At 40.4% G+C, this 18,760-nt stretch overlaps 1 protein-coding gene across 1 annotated transcript in view; it reads left to right on the plus strand.

Moving 5' to 3' along the window:
- CNNM2 (cyclin and CBS domain divalent metal cation transport mediator 2) overlaps positions 1–18,760 on the plus strand; it is a 128,053-nt gene that overhangs the window by 81,968 nt on the left and 27,325 nt on the right. The window contains exon 2 of the mRNA XM_074831181.1: positions 16,041–16,184. Coding sequence (XP_074687282.1) covers positions 16,041–16,184 — 144 coding nt within the window. The remainder of the gene's footprint in view (positions 1–16,040; positions 16,185–18,760) is intronic.

Raw genomic sequence — 18,760 nt, forward strand, 5'->3', positions numbered from 1 at the left:
TATATATTTATTTTTCAGGGACCTGTAACAATTTGTTTTCAGACTTCTAAGTCTTGGTTATTGTATACAGTAAGGGAGATTGCTTAATATTTGGATGAAAAACTTCCAGAAAATGATGTGGTCTGATGATTTTTTTTTTTTTTTAGCTTGCATCCAAGGACTATTTCTGACGTCTCAATAAAAGGTATCATAAAAACAATAAGCCTCTTGTCAGTAGAGAGCTCAGCTGTACAGAGTTCTGCATTCCCACTGAGCATTTTTAGCAGTCCGCAAATTGAAAAAGGTTGAAGACTATTGTTGCAGTCAATTTGGCAAATCATTTCCTTTGAGTTGTTACACTGCATAAATATTTTGCTGTCCTGCCAAGAGCTGTTGTTCTGCCAGACGTGTCATCATCTCAATGAATAATATATCTGAGCTCCTGATCACTTGTGGTCGTAAAAGAACTTGGTGTTCCTGTGAAGCTGGGTAGATTTGGAGTTCTTGGTCCCAGGATCTAGAACTAATCTTGTTTTCTGGTCACCATGCTGTGACCTAGTCTTGTTCGAGATCAGAGGGTGGTACCCTTCCCTTGTAGTGTGTGTCTGAACCCATTATATAGTTGCTAATTTTCAGCCAGCAAGAAGGTGATGATGTTGTGAACTGGGACAGAGGTTTGTGAAGTTTTTGTAAGACAACATCAAAATTTTATTGCCTCAGTTGTGCAATTGAATTTGTTTATCCTTGATCCCATTTGCTTTTTGGGTATTTGATGCAACACGAGTTACAGGGCAGGAGAGAAGACAGAGCTCAGCATCAACAGCTTTTTGATCAGAAGGGAATCCAGTTGCCATGGAAGTAAGCAGGTGAGTTGCTACCAGCCTTTAAAGACTGAGGGGAGGCAAATTCTGTTCCTGAGCGTAATTCATCTTTGTTTCTGGAAAGTCATCTGCCACTCCTGCTGTACACAGCTGTCGCGTGAGGCTCTCCACTAAGCTCTACAGACAGTGCCTACTCCAACCTTTCCCCATTCAGACCCCTTTCTTGGTTGCTTTGTCTGATTGACTCCAGCACATTATGCAGAATTGTAACCCTGAGATGCAGGGTTGGGTACGCTATTATTTCAGTAGCTTTATTGTATTTTAGAAAAAAACCTTGAGCTATTTTATTGTCAGGTCATCCAAGGGTGGTTCTTACTGATGGTAATTGTTGTGAAACTGCCTTTATTGCCAAAAACTCTCCTTTTCATGAACAACAGGATTCTGTACTCGTCAAGGAAGGCATTCAAGCAGGCGTGTTTGGCTGGATGTTAAAACCAGGCTCCTGTGGCAGTTTTAAGTACTGTATATAAGTGCTGTGAATGGAGACTCATGGTTTAAAATACTGCTTGAACAGATGTGATGAGATGGGATTGAGAGTTGTTCTCTTAAAAAATCGGGGGGCCTATTATTTATCCATTTTGCTAATTCCCCTGGGGGTATGGAAAAAGTATTTAAATTTGGTCTGTTAAAAAAACCATGTCTCATATTTTCTGCTTGTTTTGTTTACCTCAGCTTAAACACTGAAATGGATTACTCAATTTTACATTTATCTTTCGGTTAAATGCAAGAAATACGATGTTTGGGACAGCAAACCATGGTGAGAGAGTAAAATTCAAACCCCTCAGACTTGTGCAAATAAGTCTTATGAAGAACTTTTATCACTTTCATGTAACTATCAGCGTATATTTCTTTTATATATGAAGGGGCATTATAGTGTGGAGCACTATTACGAGGGTAGCAGTTGTGGCAGTAATTTGAAATGTTCCCTCTAAAAGAGCTTTAAATGCCCAGGACCTTAGTGAAGGTGATGGTCTTTTGTTCCCCAGGAGATGGGCTTTAGGCCCCAGGTAGACGTTTTTTCGCCTCTCTTGTGGTTCATGACAGAGATTTTGGTGGAGTGGAAGAGAAAAAAAAAGATGTGGACTAGATGTATCTTCAGTGAGCCTCTTGGACTCATCTCCTAGTTTGTTTATTTTGTTGTGTATTTCTTGTGTCAGAGAAGTTCTCAAGGGAATTTACCATTCAGCAGTTCATACAGAGATTATCATAAATCCAAGTGTTTTTTTCTGCTTGGTCTACTTTATGGCAAAGCTCACTGGAACTTTCTTTTTTTTTTTTTTGTCATGTGTGACTTCAGTTCCATGAACTAATATTAGTTATACAGTGAGGAGACATCTATATATAAACCCAGAGTTTTGTATGTTTCCATATATACTCATGTTTCTATATATAAGCAAAATACTTTCATAGGAATATTTAAAAAATATTTGTCACATTTTGTCGTGTATTTTATGGTGGGAAAGTGTAATCGGAAAAAATGCATTTAGATCTTGTGGGACAGTAAGGTAAAATAGCTACTTGTGTGAACTAGATCTTTTTTTAGATGCAGGCGCTACAGAAATAGCCAAGTGATAGCCCCACTGTGAACTCAAAATGCATTTCCTTTTCGCCAGGGTTTGCTGGTCTGTTTGTCTAACCCTTGTAAGGACAGTGATTCAGTGTGTGTAGCCGGGCTCCCGGCTTCTGCAAGGCCTGGAAGGATGGGGACATTTGTGTGTATTAACCTGGTGTGTGTAAAGATGCAGAGCAGTAGATCATACATAGTCCATCTTATTTAGACTGTGTATTTGAGCTCCACTTGGAAATATATGGTGTTTCAAGTAAATAAATTGTCCACAGTATAAAGTAGGGTTTTATATAATCACTTTTATTCATGGCTTTCTAGAAGATTTAGGGTTTTTTCCTTTACTTTGTCATGAAAAGATGACCACCTCTTTCTTGCAGATGGAAATTATAGCAATATTTTGAAGTTTGTTGTCTCCTGTCATTTGGGGAGCTGGCATAGGGTCTGCACTCTTACTGCTGTGGGGGAGGTTGCTTGGAAGGGATTTGATTTGTTTTTTGTTGGTTTGGGTTTTGTCAGTTTGTTCTTTATTTTGGTCCTTACCTGCCCTAGTCCTTCATAGCTTTGAAAGTCATTGAGTTAGAAAAGTCAGAAATACCATGTTTCTATTAAGTTTCATGAAATTTTTCTTATTGCTCCTTCTGAGGTAGAGATGAGAGTTCAGCCCTGACCGGTTCTGTGAAGACAGCCTCACCTGGCCAGTAGCTGCATTTGTGAAGGGACCTTTCCTGAACAGGCAGAAGATGTAGGAAGGAAGCCCCAGAGCCTTGCGGGCCCCAAGAAAGGGTCTGGGGGGAAAGGTGTGGATGTGTTTCTAATGCAGTAGGAGATCCAACAGGGGAAAGTAAGGGTATTGCAGTAGGGAAAGATGTGAAATGTTAGACCCATCTGTTAAAAATATCCCCAACAAACCCCCCATATATATATATATATATATATATATATGTATGTATGTGTGTATATATATACCTATATATGACTGTGAATCTTAACTTCTTCAGACTCTCTCATGCCCTAATCCTTGGATATTCTCCTGTGAACCTCATACAGTGACACACATCCGTTCTGCTATTGTTAATATGCTAGATAAATGCTGTTGTTTATACTATAGATTTAAGAGCAAATCCTCAGTGCCTAGTAGACTGGTTTTCTGGTTGGGGTTCATGTTGATGTTTTTGTATGGGCATACCCAGAATGTTTGGAATTACAAGCAGTCACGGAAAATAACAGAAAAGTGTGCATATGTATGTTGCGTGACCTAGTTGCTCATGTCTTTTCTAGCAGAAGTTAGAGCTGGTTTGCTTTAGTGTTTATTGGGATGTAGAAGAATTCAGCCTAATCCTAGCTAAAAATAAACAAATGCAAGACAGAAGTCACGACAATAGGACACTGTTGCTCTGAGGCCATTTCCGTGGTCAGAGGGTTTTAAGGATGCAAGGATGCTGGTGGTGTGCTCGGACAGCGCACTCTTAGTGCGGGCAGAGATTCGTGGGCAAAGCTGTATGGGTTGCTTGAGTTTTAATTTACCCTCTATGCTCTCCAGGGAAGCCAAATTGACCTGTGCCAGTGGGCTCAACCATGGTAATTGAGGTTGTTTGCCTAGCTATGGGAGTTGTGCTTTACTGTAACTCTCATCAGAGTGTTGCAGAAGGAGTTGGGTACATCAGGTCAGTGGATCACAGCCGTATGTAGCAGATTATTCAAACGGACCCTTGTGAGCTCTTGCTGTCCTGAGATATCTTGATGCAATGGTACTACATGGTCTTGGTAGAAAAGTATGAGAACCTAGGCTTATATAAAATCATCGAGATGCTCTGACACATACATTTGCAAACAAGGTAAGCAGTCTTTTTAAACAGACAATAGAGATCTGTCCCTTGCCAGAGGAGATTGAAAGAAAAAGTGTTCTGTTTAGAACAAAACCCTCTTTCCTTATGAGAAGCTACACCACGAAGCTTGTTCTGGAATAAAATTGTCAAAATAAATGAAGTCCCAGAAGTCAGTTATATTAAAGCTAAGTACTTAGGTCATTTAGAAGCAAATACGTTCAGATTCATTTTGGATGACGCTAAAATAATGATAGAGGCTTCTGCAGAATACCAAAGAAAACAGGGTTGGCTCCACTACACCTTCCCTGAGCTAAACAGGCAGATCATGAAAGAAATACTATCCTGGCAGAATTCCTGTTAGGTCACTAAAATATCACATCTTTTCACTTTTATGGTAAATATTTGACAAGAAGAATTTGAATAATATTGTAATGTATGTGCGAGTCGCATGTTATCCAGTCATCCACACCCAGCAGTTGGAAAGCTGTTGAGCTACCCTGATTTATGTGCCATCTTTGAAATCATTTTGGCCTGAATTTTAAAATAAAACAATGAGCAGCCATTCCGCTAATTCTTTTTATTGTCATCTTGCTTCTTGTCTCTGTCATTGGGTTAGGAAAATTGTGATAAATACTGTAGCAAAATATTTCAGTAAAATTTGGGGATAGGCTCACCTGGAATAAATCAAGGAGTTGCTTAAAAGAATAGTAAGTAGACCTGTGAAAGGCAGCTGCTGTTGGTTACTCATTATAGACTCTAGTCTCAGTTCCAAACTGATTCTCTTCATGATCTGGGTAGATCCTATTGAACCTTAGACTTCTGGAGTAAAGGAACTCTTCATCACGCAAAAAAGTGGTGGCAAGTTCGCAAATTCACAGCCTGCTGCTTTAGGCTCTTTTTCTTCTCTTCATTTTATCTCCAGTGTCTTGTTGCTCAAGGGGCAAGGCTACATCTTCCTTATCTCCAGTTCTCTCCAGTGACTGTTGCTGAAGGAGCAAGGCTTTGCTGTCTTATCTGAGAGTTTTCTTTCCTCCTTCAAGAGCTCTGGGCAAACTCAGCCCAGAGGGATATGCAGGGGCAGCCAAAGAAACACTAATTAGATGGTTGTTCACAAATGGAAGCTTTAAAAAGTTGCTTTATAAAGTCAGTAATTAAAAATATTCATAGTGTAATTGCCACAGAGATTGATCTTTGAAGCCTCCATTTCTAAAATCTGACCCAGTAATACCATTTTTGAGAAAATTAATCTTGACTTGTGTGGATGGAAAGATCATGTTGTATTACTAGTTCACTTGAAAATCTTACATGTATGAGTAATTGAAAACTCCTAGGAACAAAGCCAGTCATTCTATATTTTTGTCAGAGTGTTGCAGAAGGAGTACATCAGGTCGGTGGATCACAGCTGTATGTAGCAGATTATTCAATAGTACTAAGAATGCATTCAAATATACCATCAGTATTGTCACTCTTTCAAACAAGGCAGCTTAATCTTTTCTTTTTCTGGAGTTCTTTCAGCCTCTTTTCATGATAGGATTTTAAAGTCTACTTAAAACCTTAGCAAAATGCAAAAATCATGGGTTTTTTCCCCTCTATACATTATTGTATTAATATTTTGCAAATAACCTGCAGTTTGCAGGCAGTTAATTATCTGTGATGCCCGGTTTGAAACTCACAGGTGCTCTTCTGTCTGTTTGCTGTTGTTAGACAGTTTCAGCACACCTTTGGGTTGTTTAAATGATTTTTTTTTTTTCCGTCTCATATCCCTAATTGTTGATCTGTATGTGTTCTCAGTAAAGAGGCATGGGTCCAGGATTCATCTTTGCTCTGTGCTGTTAGCTAAAATTGCACCAGAGCAAAGTGAAGGTGCTACTGGAGGCTTCAGAAGGTTGGAAATGGTTGCTCCAGTTGAGGTTCTCTGATCTGTGGCTTTGGGTCTGTCTTGATACTTTGCTACTTTTTGATGTGCCATACCTTTAGTCTCTAAAGGAGTTACTTTCCAGCCAGAGGATATTCCCCCCTTCCCATTGAGTTTGCTGACAGTGTGAAACACAATTCTGCGGCAGCCATTCTTGCATTGTTCCACCTCATGAGACCTGACCCAAACAAAAAGCCAGTGGGAGAAGGTTGTTTCTTGTGCCTTCAAATTGCTGCAGTATCCTTTGTTTTCTGTTGAACCGACTGGAAGTTGGTCTGTAATGGTGGCTGCCCCAGTGCGGTGTGTGCCCCGTGTTACACTTCGGAGAAACGAATGTGCAGTGTCAGAGCGTGAGTGCTCACGTGGCCCTGATCCTGTGCTCATGCAAAGTCAAGGTCACTGGTGCTGGTTGTGTTTACAGGCGTGTTTACCCTGAGGCTTCGCTTGCTGTGAAAGCTGAAAGCACATGCACGAAAGTGGTTCTGGGGTTGTATAAATCCTGCTGGGTGAAGGATGTTGTCACCAATTTAGAAAGTTACCAGGGTAGCTTTTCGTTAAGCTTCCCTGGGCTTCTGCCGCAATATAAATTAGAAAGCCTTGTGCTGAGCTTGAAAAATCTAACAGTGCCATCGACCAGCCGGGGTTTTGAGCTGCTGGAATTGCAAACTGCATGTGATATAAATGGCCTGAAGTAAAACAGGTCATTAAAATAGAATATTAATGATCTAAGATGTTGGTAACACAAGAACCCTTTTAAATTTAGGTCCTAAATAGCGAGCTAAAAGTAAACTACAGGAGCTGATGATGGTAATAAAAAATAAAAAGAGACTGTATCCAGCCCCCAGTTCCTTTCACAACCCACAGTCCCAAGATGCTGCTCTTCCTTTTCAGCTCATACGCTTTGCTCTCAGCACGGTTTAGGTCCTTATGTAAGCACGCTGGCCTCAGCTAACCTCTTCCTAATGTCCAAACACGTTTCAGTTGTGCCTTCTAGTACTTTACCTTTGTTGGATTTAAAATCTCATGGTGTAAATGCCAAAATCTAGAAGCTCCCCAAATTAGTTTGTTGTATGAGTTGAGGGAGGCAGGGTCCTAGGCAATCCTCTAGGAGGATTGTATCAGTAGGATTTTTGGCTGCAATGATAGAGAGCAAGGCTGTTATTTCTTTTGGTGTCGTGTTTTGGTTACCTGAACATCAAAGTCATTCGAGTTCATTGTTGTTTTGGGTCAACTTCTATTTTTGTTGTTCATAAACATCTCTTGATGTTCTTGTTTTTATTTAGTGGATTAACTGTTGGTTAGCGGAGGCAGCCTGTTGGACAGGTGGAGTGATGGAGGAGACTAATGAGGTGACAGTTTCTCTCCTGCGCCCTTATGAAGGGCTCAAGAAGTTGTTCCCCCTAGGGTAGGGGAGAGGGAGGAAGGTGGGGTGGGCACAAGTCATAGCAGCAATGTAAAGCTACAGGAGGAGACACGGAACAGGCTGTGGAAGACGTTGGTCGTTGCTGTGGAGTCCCAGGCTGAAGTATACATCTCTCAAAGGAGATCTGCCCGGGTTCAGCAGCAGGCCAGCACCCAGACCCCATCGATGCCAGAATCTGGGACCTCTCCATCTGTTCGCTGCTGGACTGAGGTCTGGGAAGGACCTGGAGCTTTGAGTTTAGCAAACCCAAGGTTTTGCGCTCCCTCTGCTGGCTGCATTTTTGCTGGCTGGTGCCCGCTCTTCATCCCAGAAGGAACGCTGAAATCAGTGGGGACAATCTTGAACAAACAGGGAAGTAATAAAGTTAGCGTGGCTCCTTTTTAGGGTCCTTGAACACGAAGAAAAAATCCTTGTTGACCATGCTGTGGAGGTGCAAGTCAGTAAGGAGATACATTTCTTCCATTTCTTTCCAAAAGATCATTACTTGCCTTGGGAAGTGGAGGCGCAGGGGAAATCACATCAGCATAAGTCACACTTCAGTATCTTTTGAATCTAGTGTGGAAGACTTGAACCATGACCAAGAATGACTTCAGTATTCTGTTTGCTTGCCTCAAATTTTATCTGAATTTTTTGTTCTGTGTTAGCCCAAATAGTGATAGGTCTTTCTCCAGACTCAGTATTTTCTCATTGTTGCCGCCTCTTCTATCAACTTAGTTTGCTGCACTCCCTGAAGTGCTTCCTTGATTTGTTTTTTAAACTTCCAGTCTGTTTTTCATCTCAAGTCACCAGTGTCTTGATATCACAACCTTGTACATAGGTTAGAGGCTCAAAGGGCTGTCAAAAAACACTTTGCTTTTGCAAGAGTTTTCTCTCAAGCGTTACATTTTCCATCTCTTCCTCTCCTACTTTGGATCCAGCAGATACTGCTCTAGGGCATTAGCTTCCAGTTCTGGGAAGCAGCTTGTGTTTGTCTATTTACCAGGTTCAAATCAGATGTTCTGGCCAACACTGAGAACAGCCCAGCTAGTGGTGTGCATTTTACACCCCTGTGGACCCTTGTCAGTCCCAGCCATATCGAGCCCAAATTCCCTACTGGATAAGGACTGCATGACTGTGAAGCACTGGCACACTGTCCGTGGCAAGGAAATCATTACTAATGTTCAAGGAGGTTCTGAAACTTTTCTTCTCCACTCCTTGGTTTCACTCTTGCTGCCTGCCTACACCTGGTAATAGTTTTCCCTCATTGTTCTCACTTTTCCCATTTCTTCCCTAAGATTTCTGCTTTGATAGCAGAGCCCTGAGTTGAAATGACCTTTTTCCTTACTCTCAAGTTATTTCTGGTTCTCAGTAATTTCTCTTACTCGTGGACCTATGGTGACTTCTTAGCTTCTGATCCGAGTTCGTTGCCAGGTTCAGTTCAGTTGGATGCAAAGCTGCAGCAGGTAGAAGCTTTCTAGAACTACACTCTCACTCTTAGAAGCAGCAGCAGCCAAATAAATTGTTTGACAGCGTGCTTCTCACCAAGGTCTGACCAGAATGAATTGAAGGGTAGGCAGCAGCAGTTCCGTTGGAGTGCCTACACCAAGTGATAGGCTGCTGGAGATGGAAAATGTTAGCTCATCGCTTCTCTTCCATCTGCCACGGGACAGTGGAGAATTATTGAGTCCTTTCTAGGAGCTTCGTCCAGTTGAGTTTTCAGAGTTGCAAGTAACTGAGCTTCTGCCATTTCCCTTGGGAAAGTATTCCTTACAAATACAATTCACTGTCAGGAAGTCATTCTGAAACTCTCCCTAATTTTTCCTTTTTTTGGTGTCCTCCCACGAAAATGGGCTTTAACACAAAGAATCTATTTAAAATGCTACTTTTTTCTTTTCCTGTGAAGGCTGATGTGGTTTCTAGTTAATGTTTGTATGAGACTGTAAGCTCTCCAGTTTAAAGGCAAAGGATCACTGTATTCCCTGTGGTTGCGCTGATACTTTCACTCATTTCCTTGAGGGTCTGGATGAGTTTCATGTGGCTGTATTAAATGAATGTTAGTTATTGGTTTTCCTTTCCAAATATATATTTAAAAATTGTGTATTTTGCTGCTGAAAAGAGCAGGATCTAAAAAGCTTAGCCTAAATCTAGATCGTGTTTGTGCAGAAGTTTTGGGTTTTTCTTGGTTCTGTGAATGGTGGTGTGAACCCCGAGGCAGTGTACACCAGTTAGTGGTGGTGGGGAAGAAAGTAGCAGTCTGATATCCCCATTGAAAATAATCAAAGTGCAAAAGCAAACAGCATGAATGCGAATTTCTGCTAATAGAAGAGAGATTTAATGTCCTTGAACTGTGCTGCACAGAAGAAATTTAGAAAAACACTTGTTACTTAGGTATAATTGCTTGCAAGCCAGTGCTATTCTAGGGGGACTTGTTTTTAATGGTTAAATTATACAACACATTTTAAAATTGATTGTTTTGCATAATGTATTGTTGAACCCGTGAATCTCACTGACAGACCAAATTGTTTACCTTTGTATAAATCAGTCAAAACCAAAACAGTTGCATAAGAATAAACTGGGGACTTTTCAGAAGCACAGATCATTAGTTAGCAAATTCAAGGGCAGCTAAACACCTCCTGGGATTTTTCTCCATGTCATTGTAGCATATTAAACAGGTTATAGCTTAACGTTCCAGGGCACTCACCAACAGCAAATGGACTCAGATTACTTGTTTTAACAAAAATGGACTGGCCTGATTCTATTTTTACCGCAAAATGACTTAACAGGCATCTTCTGTTTTATAAATGTCTACCATAGCTTTGATTTAGCACTGATTTTTTGTTAATAAAAGGAAACTGAGGGGCTTTAGTGAGATCGACTTCTTGCGTGGGAGAAATAACACATACAAATCTTCCCAGTTACTAAGTTCATAAACCTCCTTCTGCAGAAATAGAGGCACCTCTAGTTGTTTACTCATGATATGAGCTTATACACATCACATAAAGGTTGTTACTCACTGCTCAGAGCCCCTGTGTTGCACCTCTGCTGTTGGATGACTTCCTGAGATCACACTTTTGCTTTAAAGCTATGCTAGCAATATTATAATTTTCTGTAGCGTAGTCTGGCTACTAGTGTCATTTTGCTATTACTTTTGGTCAAATACAAGGCCATATTGTGGCATTCCAGATCAGTAAAACTTACTTGCTGTCTTTACGTATCATCCCTGTGTACTGAAAATTTTGCAGTTTTTTTAGGTTCCTAAGCAGAAATTCAGAAATGAAAAATCAGAAATAAAGTTTGGGCTGGGATTTCAGTTGGGCCTCCCTTCAATATCTCTTAGAATCACAGTAGAAACAGAGGTCATCTGATCCAATCCCCTCTTTGGAGCAGAATACCTTTGAAGTTGGCTCAAGGTCACTGTTGAACACCTCCAAAGACAGAGATTTCACAGCCCCTCTCAGCCACTGTTCCAGTGTTCGACCACCCTCATGAGGAACAAGTTTTCCTTATTTAAGGAGAGTTTCCATTTTTGAAACTTGTGTTCATCGCCTCTTGTCCCATCAGTATCTAGCTCCAAGAAGTATCTAGCTTTGTCTTCTCTGTATCCTACTGTGAGGTATGTAAAGACTTTTAAGACTCCTCTTTTAGCCTTTTCTTTGCAAGACTGAACCAATACAGCTCCCTCTGCTTTTCCTTGTGCATCATGGGCCTGGGCCCCAGCCCATCTTAGCATCCATCCACTGGAATTGCTTCAGTTTGTCAATGTCTTTCTTGTACTGGAGAACCCCAAACTGGACATCAGTACTCCAGGTGCGGTCTCGCAAGTGCCAAATAGAGGGGAATAATCCTTTCCCTTGACCTGCCAGCTGCACGTGTGCTAGTGTAGTCAGTATGCCGTTAGCTTTCATTGCTGCAACAATGCGCTGCTGACTTGTGTAGCTTGTCCACCAGGACCATGGAGACCTTTTCTGCAGACCCAGACAGTCAATCCCCAGTACCAATGCACGGGGGTTATTTTGTACCAGGTTCATGACTTTGTATCTGCATTTATTGAAATTCCCAATGTTCCCATCAGACCGTTTCTTCTGCCTGTGTGTCTGTGAGGAAGTGACATGTGAGAGTGGGGTGGGTACAGCTCTATTCATATGGCAAAACTCTTCATGTAGACAAGACCCTCTGTACTGACCACAGCAGATGTTGAACTTGGTTAGATGTTTTCATTTCTAGTTTGAACTGCATATAAATATTCTTGAGGTCCTTGCTCTAAATGTATAAATGCCTCAGGATCAAAGGATGAAATTTTTTTTTCCATATCTTTTTCAAAGAATGACCAAAGTACTGTAAGAGAATCAGTATTTCAAGCATTTCTTCCAGTGCTGTTCTGCGTGGTCAGTCAATCACATGGGCACCCAGGAGCTCGTTCTAGGTTCACTGACTCATGCGGATTTCAAAAAGCATCTTCATGTTTCTTAATTAGCTTGATAAATTAATCAGAAATGTCAGAGCAAAATCTAAGCTGAGTGGCAAGATTTTGAGCAATGGGATGAGACTGGATTTGCTTTTAACAAAACTCCTTGGTCCTTTAGTTGCCTGTGAATGTAACTGAGGGATTAGCATTTGTCACAACTTTTGTCTCAAGCTGTTTCCACGTATAAGCACCATAGACTCTTGCTGATGTTACTGACTGTCACTGTAGATGGGGGAAGCTGAGGCAGAAGGCAAACACTGCCTGCCTGTGGCCACAGAGTTGTGGGTCAGAGCACTGCCCAGAGTTCTCTCATGGTGCTGCTTATTGCACATCACTTGGGTCATTTCTGCCTTTATCATCAGATCTGGCAGAGCTGCCTGCTTGATAAATCTCATTGTATCAACACTTAAGTGATTAAAGAAAGATTAATGTCATAGATGTAGTGTGGTTAGAGACCATGGCCAGAAAATCAGTGAAGTATAGAAGTTATTTGTATAATTTCCGTGCACGCTTGCTCTCACTGTTTAATTGATGTTGTGCTCTCAAAGCCCTAGGAATACTATAGACAGTCCAGGTTTTCTTACCTGGACATTTACTTCATTTAGCTCTTTGTTGGATATGTATTTTATATCCTGAGCAGTGGAAAATACAGTTGAAACCTCTCTTTCTCAGTTGAATGAAATGTATGACAAATACCAGTGGCTTGATAAAGTCTGAATAAAGCTGTAGCCAATTTCTATTTAAAACACTCAGAGGAGTCATTATTTTACTCACAGGCCACTTTTAAAGTTGGGCACATGCTGTGTTGTGCTCTTTTACGATGTATAAGGAAGACTTTGTGCTCCTCTGGCTTTCCCTTTAGCCTTTTCTGCCTTGATTACTTCCATACGTGGAGTGTGTGTGTGTATATATATATACATACACGCTATGCAGCAGCCTGAGAGGACAGCGAGTCTGGGAATGCATCTTTGACACCACCAGCACCCATGCTTGTTCCACTGTCTGATGATTTCTGGCAAATTATTGGATCTGGATATAAATTAACTTGCAAAGACCAAAGAAATGTAATTTTTGGATCTGGTCTGTCTCATCAAGTGACTGCATAAGCATTGGAGCCAATGCAAAGGAAGGAGAAGACTTTGAGAGGAAAAGACAGCCTTTTGGAGGCAGCCCAGTTAGATTGACTTAAATTCATCTGACCCCAGCAAAGTTGATGGGTTCATGAAAGTCATGAACAGGAAAACTTGTCAGTCAAGAGGGAAGAAGGGTTAGTGTCAGCCTGCGTTTGGATAATTTATCTATTTTCAACAGATGAACTCTCTGCAACATATAGTTTCAGTAATGAAGGTAGAGCTGAACATCAGTGCTACCCACCAAAAAGTCCGATGGCATTTGAAACTATGCCAAGTTTCAATGGTCTCAATGCTTTGGTAAATAAATAAAAAAATAAAAATCAGAGATTATGGCAGAGCCAGGAAAAAAATGTTTCTAGCCTTCATTTTGTGCAAAATGTCCGATACCCATGCATAACTAATTCCTTACCAGTTCACTTTGCATAAGAGAGCAGTAGCCGATACAGCTTTTGGTCTCTTGTCTCACATTAGGTACTGTTGGTCAGATCAGAGTGCTACAGCTGCTAAAATGGGGACAGCATAACATATTTTAGTGATCCTAAATTCTTGGTGGGGACCACCCTGATGGAAAGGGCACACAACTGGTTTTGTGGCTGAAAGACTTGCACAATGTCCCATGGTATTACAGACCCTCAGGTCCTTCCCCAATCCTGTTTCCATGAATCTCTCCAATTGCTTGTAGATGTGTCCAGGACTCCACTGTTAGAAAGACTGTCCTTTTCAAAATGTAAAATTTTATCACCTAGTTCAGTTTTATCATAGGCAGTACAGAAGTGGAAGAGAAGGCTGTAATTTGGTGATTCTGATCAAAGCTGAAACACCGAGTTAATAGCATTGGGGTTTTTTTTTATTTTATTTTATTTTACCCACTTGTACCGATCTAAGCACTCTTACCACTTACTAATGTGTGAAAAAGGTGATCCTTGGGAATTAGCATCTGAATGAGCATGTGCAAATGAGCTGCTCTGGTCTGCCATAGAAATGGTTCTTGAAGGAGTCATACCTTTTGACTTGAAAGCAAATATACCAGTATCTGAGCAGGCGCTGGGAAATAAATTACAGTATTTGGTTTGTCTGTGTGACTTTTTTGTGCCATAGTTCTTTTAAAACATCGTTAGACTGAAAGGATATAATTGGAGAAATAACAGGGTTACAGCAGTGATAATAGTACTTAAATCTTGCATGTTTTTATGAAGTCACTGTGGTGGTTTTTTTTTTTTTTTAAATGCTGTTCATTGAGCAATAAAAAGAGCTGGAAGTCTTGCAAGGAATGCAAAGAAATAAAACCTGGCACAGTAAAAGACTTTCAGTACAATATGAATGTTGATCCTTTAAAATCACAAATCATCTTTCTATTAATTCACTGTAGAGTAAGGTCTCCTCAAGATAAGACTCAGCAGTGCTGTGGAGTTGGTATTTAAAGTATGTCCATCTGCATCTAAACGAGTAGCTCCAAGACAATCAGATTATGCAGTAGTTACTTTGGTGAGAATATCGCCTAAGTGGAATGGAAACTTCATTTTGAGTCTAATATTAGACCATGCTTTGGAAAATTCCTTTTAAATGATCACAAGCTGGGAATAGCAAAAGAATTTAACTTTCGACAGACAGCATTCACCAAGAATTTGTTTTTAACTGCTTATGTTGGGTCCCTGGGAAAGCAGATGTGAAAAACTTACCAAAGTGAATTGACTTGACCTGATGCAATGTTTATATCAGTAGTTGATAAGTTTTCCTCCCTCATCTAATTTGTTCAGGATATTTTCATTCTTCAAACATGAGTAAGTCTGGGTTGGAATAGTTTGAATGTTTGTTAGTCTAATAATCTGAATCTTAAAACATTCAGACATTATTGCCTATAAAGGGGTCTAAGCAAAGTTGAACTATTTTGGTTATCTTCCACAGATGGGGATAAGTATCATTTTCTAAACTAGCAAAGAAGAATGTGAGTCAATGTTGCTTACCTCCTGATAGTTCAGAAAACATATTGAGATCTGCTGTATTTATGCATCAAAATGCCAGGTCTATTTGGTGAACCATTTGAATGCATGTTACTTTTTTATGCAGCTTTACAAAGGACCAGCTTTTAATGGCAGCTAGGGAAACTGGCAACCAAGGATATCAAAGCGGATTCGAAGGGTCATGATATTATTATTATTCCTGTGGCAGAAAGGACTTTAGGAGTTATAGAATGCAGTTTGAATGATGCACAGCTCAGGGATCTTCAGAGCCACTAGTGCATCTCATCTTAGCTTTTCTCTCTGTTGATCAGACAGTGTTGCTTTGAATATTTAAATGAATTAATTCTAAATAAGCCCCCACTTTGTATAGGGCATGTCTAAATAAAATATTTTTGAGGGAAAAAGGAGAAAAAGAGAAACTCATGGATTGGGCTGACCTCTTCTCCCCAGCTCTACCCTGTCCACATGCTTTTGTGGTTTGGCCATTGTTACTGTTGTTTCCAAGCTTGAGGAGAACATCCACGGGAGCTCGCTGCAAAGGAGGACTCCAGCCTGGCCGCCTCCTGCCAATGCATGAGACAAGAAGTGGAAAAACTGTCAACAAGATAATACAATGATTTCAGTGCCAGGGTGACAGTTTCACTGGGAAAGACATTAGAAGGAGAACACTGATCTCTTTAGCCGTTCTCCTTTAGTGCCTTATGTGGTTTTATGTCACCCAGGAATGCATTTCCCAGACAGAAATCAGATTATGATTTTAAGCATCTGTTAAACTTTGCTTCTTTTTTCATGAAGCCTGACACCAACCTTTTTGACTTTTTATTTATACCTGTGTGTCTATAATTCTGCTATAATTTCTGATCTTTCAGGAATTTCTAAAATGTCTAAATTGCTGATCTGTCTCCTTGCAGGCAAGTCTCACCTGGCTATAGTACAAAGAGTAAACAATGAAGGAGAAGGGGATCCTTTTTATGAAGTCCTGGGAATTGTCACTTTAGAAGATGTGATTGAAGAGATCATCAAGTCTGAAATTCTGGATGAAACAGATCTATACAGTGAGTAGAAATATTTGCACTTTGTTTATAGATGTGAGGGAGGACTCCATTCAGCAGTGGCTGTGTTTAATAGCTGTGTTTGAGACATGTTAAGTTGCTGATTTAAAATCTCAATGGTCAAATGACCTGCAGATCCCTCATGGTCAAAGTAATTTTTGTTTTCGCAGCATGGGCTCCTCACCCTTTTATGCTGTATTAATTCAGAAACAGGACAGTTTTCTTTATTTGACCTCTCCATCAAGAAGGTTTATATCTGCAGCAGTCTGGTCTCTCCTGCTAGCTATTCTCCACCACAGTGGCCTTGTTAAACCTTTTTGTTATAGTGCTCATGACATCCCACGTTTTCCTCTAACCTCTCTCTGCCTGAAGGGCCTGTAGACCATGTACTATCGTACTTTAGCAAGAAGGCAGGCAAATGCCATGTCTCAAGGGAGGCAATGGAGTCTCTTTAGAGTCTCTCTCTGTCACTCATTCAGAAAACCTGAGAATGGAAAGTCTTCTTCAGGGCTGAAAACCAGCATGTCCTAAATTACTCGTCTTTTTATCACCCAGTACAGCTCCTTCCTTCCTTTGTGTTAACATATGTTGAGGGAGATGATGCTGCAGGTCAACCATTGCCTGGGACTTGAGAGATCTGGTCTCTTTTCTTCCCCAGTTTAGAGGTTGTCTGGTCTTTGGCCAGATACCTAAAGTGTCTTTGCTTCTCTTCCCATCTGCACAGTCTGGCCTGTGCATATGGGATTTCCTTTCTGTCATTCTTCATCTGTCTTATCTGTGGTTTGATCGCTTGCTGGCAGATACTATTTTTTACTATGTGTTCGTGTGTAGCACGAGGATGTCTCTAGATTCTACTGTAATAGAAATAATAATTTTAAATATTTATAACACTGTCCAGCTGTCCTTTGCTTTCTTTTTCTTTTCTCATGAAAGGGATCTGAATGTTTCTTTTTCAGACCGGTGGAAGCATCTTCTATCCTCGCTTCAAGCCAAATGCCAAATGAGCACTTCACACTGTGGGATAGACATACTTCTACTTTTCCTAATACATTGTTATTGCCTGAACTACTGTCTGTAGCTGATCAGTATTTTACCAGTATTTATTTATTTACATAGGTAAATAAATATGTTCATAAACAAGGTTCATGTAAATCACAGTTGTGTTTTATGACAGGCCAAACAGTCTAATTACTATGCAAATCACAGAAGTCCAGTTAGTATCGATTTCTTTTCATACTTTCACTAATGAATTGTTGGGCTAATAGTCACAACATAATGCTTTTACAGGGTGAATTCAGACTTTCTTTTATACTCCAAAAAGATCCTATCTTTGTCTCATCACCTATGAGATATTTCCATGTTTCTACAAGTGAAAAGATATCACATATGCTTTCCAATGCTTTTTTTCCCTTGTTTGTTGTTCTTCAGGACAAAAAAAGCTTTGACCATTAATAGCATGTTAGAGGGCAAGGAAATGAGAATTTAATTTTACTATCTGAAGACTTCCTAGATTAACAAACCAGAGCTGGTGAACATGAGTTCATTTGAAAGTCTCCTTCCTGGGAAGGTTTTACTATTGAAAATTCCTGGTTCAGAACAGGAGGGAAACCTCACTTCCTAGGCTTCCTGGAGGATGCAGGAAGCTTTGGGGGGTGACTCCTGGTATGTACCATGAAGATGAACTTCTAGTTTCTTTATGAAGCACTGGAGTTCATTCCACTGTTTAGGCTGAAGGAACCTGTAGCAGTAAGGGAGAGAGCAGAAATCCAGAGAAGCTGGATCACTGAAAATGTGACAGGTTTTGGATTTGGGCAGATTGATGTGCTGTAAACACTTCCAACTCGTGTAGTGATGGGAACATGCTTATTGTCCACGATATGTTAATGCAGCTCATTTTTAATGTTGATACCAGTGTGTCAGTGCTAGTAACCCCCATCTAGTACTAGAGTTCTCTGATGCTGTTCATTGTAAGACCAAGCTGGCTTGCTAAGGTCAGACCAGGCCAACTTGAAACCTGATTTGCTCTATGCTAGGTGTTTACTTAAAAGTAGACCTTATGAAAAATTTTGGCAGCGTTGTTATGCCTTTGTTCTGAAGTTTTAAAAATGTTTTCTTTTGCTTTGATGGAAACTTGAAATTTGATGAAATGGCTGACCTTGGAGCTGTGCCTTTCTGCTGTTTCCATGAAAATCCATTTGAACTGTGTTAGGGTAGGAGTAATTGTATATTTACGGTTTTTGCTGAAAGCTGCTCTCACTGCTGAAGATCTGCAGCTGAATTTTTCAAGGGCTGTGTGCCCAATAAAGGTGTGATATTTCTTCAGTTTGCTCTAGTCTTCTATGTCTTATGGCTTGTAGAATTGTTGGGAGCAAGGAGAAGAAGATGGGAGCAAGAAAAATTGTTAAATATGTCTGACCTATCAACATCTAGATAGACTGAGTACTTCTGAGCACAAAAGTTTGTACTGGGGATGCTGATGGAGTGGAGAGAAGAGGTTTCTGTTACGACACAGGTAGGCTCTGACTGCATCTCAGCCAGTGTCACGATGCAGAGCTGTCAGTGCGTTTAACTCTTAGTAT

Source organism: Strix aluco, chromosome 7, assembly GCF_031877795.1.
Source record: "Strix aluco isolate bStrAlu1 chromosome 7, bStrAlu1.hap1, whole genome shotgun sequence".
NCBI lineage: Eukaryota > Metazoa > Chordata > Aves > Strigiformes > Strigidae > Strix > Strix aluco.